The 3,249-nt window shown below is 35.0% G+C and overlaps 1 protein-coding gene across 1 annotated transcript in view; it reads right to left on the bottom strand.

Annotated features, from left to right (window-relative positions):
- Nucleotides 1-1,170, bottom strand: part of LOC106807003 (coiled-coil domain-containing protein 94-like) — an 11,515-nt gene extending 10,345 nt beyond the window's left edge. Inside the window, exon 1 of the mRNA XM_014809201.1 lies at nt 1,047-1,170. Coding sequence (XP_014664687.1) covers nt 1,047-1,070 — 24 coding nt within the window. The 5' untranslated portion in view covers nt 1,071-1,170. The remainder of the gene's footprint in view (nt 1-1,046) is intronic.
- Nucleotides 1,171-3,249: the final 2,079 nt, after the last annotated feature.

The raw sequence follows: 3,249 nt of genomic DNA, 5'->3' as shown, positions 1-3,249 counted from the left end.
ATTAACTTCTCGTACTTAAATTAAAGTGACTGTTTCACGAAGCGTACTTAAGTATTGAATCGTGATTAAATCACTAATCATGATTAACTTCTCGTACTTAAATTAAAGTGACTGTTTCACGAAGCGTACTTAAGTATTGAATCGTGATTAAATCACTAATCATGATTAACTTCTCGTACTTAAATTAAAGTGACTGTTTCACGAAGCGTACTTAAGTATTGAATCGTGATTAAATCACTAATCATGATTAACTTCTCGTACTTAAATTAAAGTGACTGTTTCACGAAGCGTAATTAACTTTAATCATGATTAAGTTAATCACAATATTTAATTCTACTCAGGAGCATGATTAAATCCACTAATCATAATTAGTTGCTAGTAGAACTTAGAAGTAGGTAGTACTAGTATATTAAGTACGCTGCAGATTTTCCAATTGGAAATTTTACTTCAATTTTTTCCCAAGGAAATTTTAATTATCTAAGATTTGCTGTACTACTTCAATCATTATAGTTACAAATTAATTCCTTTTCATGTACTGAACTTGAAGATATTTTTGGCGTATTGGTCGCCATATTGAATACCGGTACCGTGTAATTTGTTTTAGACTGGTACTCGCTCCCACCTCGATTACTCGATTCCCATCGAGTAACTAAGCCGAGAGGGGAGCGAGTACCAGTCTATTCATGTTGAAGTCGGCTAATTATGTGATTAGTTAAATATGCACTTAAATCGCTTCGTGAAACAGATTTTTGAGTATGATTAACTAATCTAATCATAATTACGGGAAGTTAAGTATGATTACCCCGGTAGTGATTTCATTATACTTAAGTTAAGTACGCTTCGTGAAACCGGCCCCGGGTGTGTAACTCTTGTGTTATTATCTACTCTTGTCCATAGCCTAGCCTATAGGCTATGGTACTAAGTATAGGGCTAAACCCAAATTTTAGCCTAGGAACCACCATCACCACCGTAACGCCTAACGCCGTCCCCACTTTGCTAATGTACAATATATATATATAATATCGTCGATAGTATCACAATCATACATTTAACACTTTTCTTTCGGACATGGTTACTCAGAATGTGCAGGAATTGACCAAATCAAGAATTTCAACTTTTTATGCCAGATACTTGCGTTTTCTCACTCTTCTTGTGCCCGTCTTTCTCGCGCCATCTATTGGGATTTAGATAAACCACCAGGCCGTATAGAATGTGTTTTAATTCGTCATCTTTGCGGTTAGCAAAATCAGGAATCTTCCAAATATATTTCACTAAGTTAAAATCAATAAAATAAATAACCAAGTATATATTTCGTATTATGTCTAAAGGAACTATCATCAACGTTCGTGGCAAAATTTGTTGAACAGCGCCCGTTTTTAGATTGCATGGTCCTCTGCATAGAAAAATATAGAGACGCGTATAGATAGAAATCAAAGATCGTATAGTGCCGGAGGCCTTATACCGGCACTATACGATCTTTGATAGAAATATACAGAGTATACCTATATTATTTCTATAGAATCTGAGAACTTATCAGATGTCAACTTTGTACCTAGTTTAATTACTGAACTTCTGAAGTAAATATCCAGGACACACGCAACAGCACTCAACACTGTCATTGGATAAATGATTGGAATATTATTCTGGTTTATTAGAAATCAATGTACCAATTTCTAGTCACACATGCCAAAACACCCAATGCTATAAATAGATAAATAAATAGATAGATAGATAGATAGATGGATAGATGGATAAACGGACGGGCTGACGGACGGATTGGATTGGATGGATAGATAGATAGAGAGATAGATAGATAGAGAGATAGGTAGATAGATAGATAGATAGATAGATAGATAGATAGATAGATAGATAGATAGATAGATAGATAGATAGATATTATTTACTTGATACTTAATACCAAGAGCGGGTATACTTAATATGCGCTCTTGATACAACTAACGAGCCTTGATGTGGCTCACATATAAACAGCTGCCTGGTTGCTACATTTTGCGACTTAGCTATCAATTGCGTGCACACAGATGCAGGTTCGCGCCAATACATTTCAATGTATATTTCGCATACATACAATCAGGAGTTAATGAGACAAAAATCTATTAACTCATTAAATATAAACTCATTATCTAAAATCTCATTAACTCCTGATACAATGCATACCAGGCAAAGCATACGCTAGCACATTTATATATATATTAATTGTGTGACAATATGCGCGTGATAACGTTGTTTGTTATCTCCTAAGTGACCGGCGTCTATGCACATAAAACAATAACGTTAAAAGCTATATGCACGTCATATTTCGCTTTCAGTGTGATGGATATTTGCACATGATGCTTTTTGTGGCGAGTCCTTTGTGTTGTAAATGAAACTTGCGGCACGCGAAATGTCACAGCGATACAAATGGAAGCAAACTGAAGCTGTTTCCCAAACTACAGAGATGATCATGGAAATATCGAGATACGTCTCACCGCGATCATGAACTGATCGTAGTTTATACTGAAGCACAGAATACCGAGAGATTTCCCATAGTCCTACATTACATTGCATTGCGTATTGCATTGCATTGCATTGCATTCCTTCATTGCATTGTGTATTTTTAACATTTACAGAGTGAGGCATTCATATTATTACCTATACTAACAACAGATAAATATGAATACAACAAAAATTCGAAACTGCAAATGGAGTTAAACACGGGTAGATTTAGAACAGCACATGCACACTGAATGAAATGGAAAATAGAAGATCGTTCATGACATAGTAACATCCGGTTGTCACGTGACGTCATTATGATAAATGTCTAATGCCGCCAGCAAATCTATATATAGACACATAAACGATTGAAAAACTGCACTATTCAAGACACGGGTAATTAAGATTTTAACAGATTCGAATAAAGACAATCAAGCTATTTGTAAATCCATCTCCTCATCTCTAATCGTTACTTCTTGGAACTCAGTGGCAATGTTTCACAACAATTAAAATACATGATGCTTTTCGCAAGAATACTTCAGTCCTTTACCTGTTAACAACAACATTTTTTATTGAAGTAACGGTAAACACCGTCTTTCTACGTTTCTTTAACCCCGTGAGACATTCGTTATCAAATAATTGCGACAAAAATGTCCTACTTTCTGTAGATTCAACGACTTCATACTAAAGAATATTAGCGCATAATTATCTTTCTAATACCAAAAGTTACCAGTGCAATGTATAGTACTAAACAAAGAC

Source organism: Priapulus caudatus, unplaced genomic scaffold (assembly GCF_000485595.1).
Source record: "Priapulus caudatus unplaced genomic scaffold, Priapulus_caudatus-5.0.1 Scaffold189, whole genome shotgun sequence".
Classification (NCBI taxonomy): Eukaryota; Metazoa; Priapulida; class Priapulimorpha; order Priapulimorphida; family Priapulidae; genus Priapulus; species Priapulus caudatus.
This window is presented reverse-complemented; position numbering and strand designations above follow the sequence as displayed.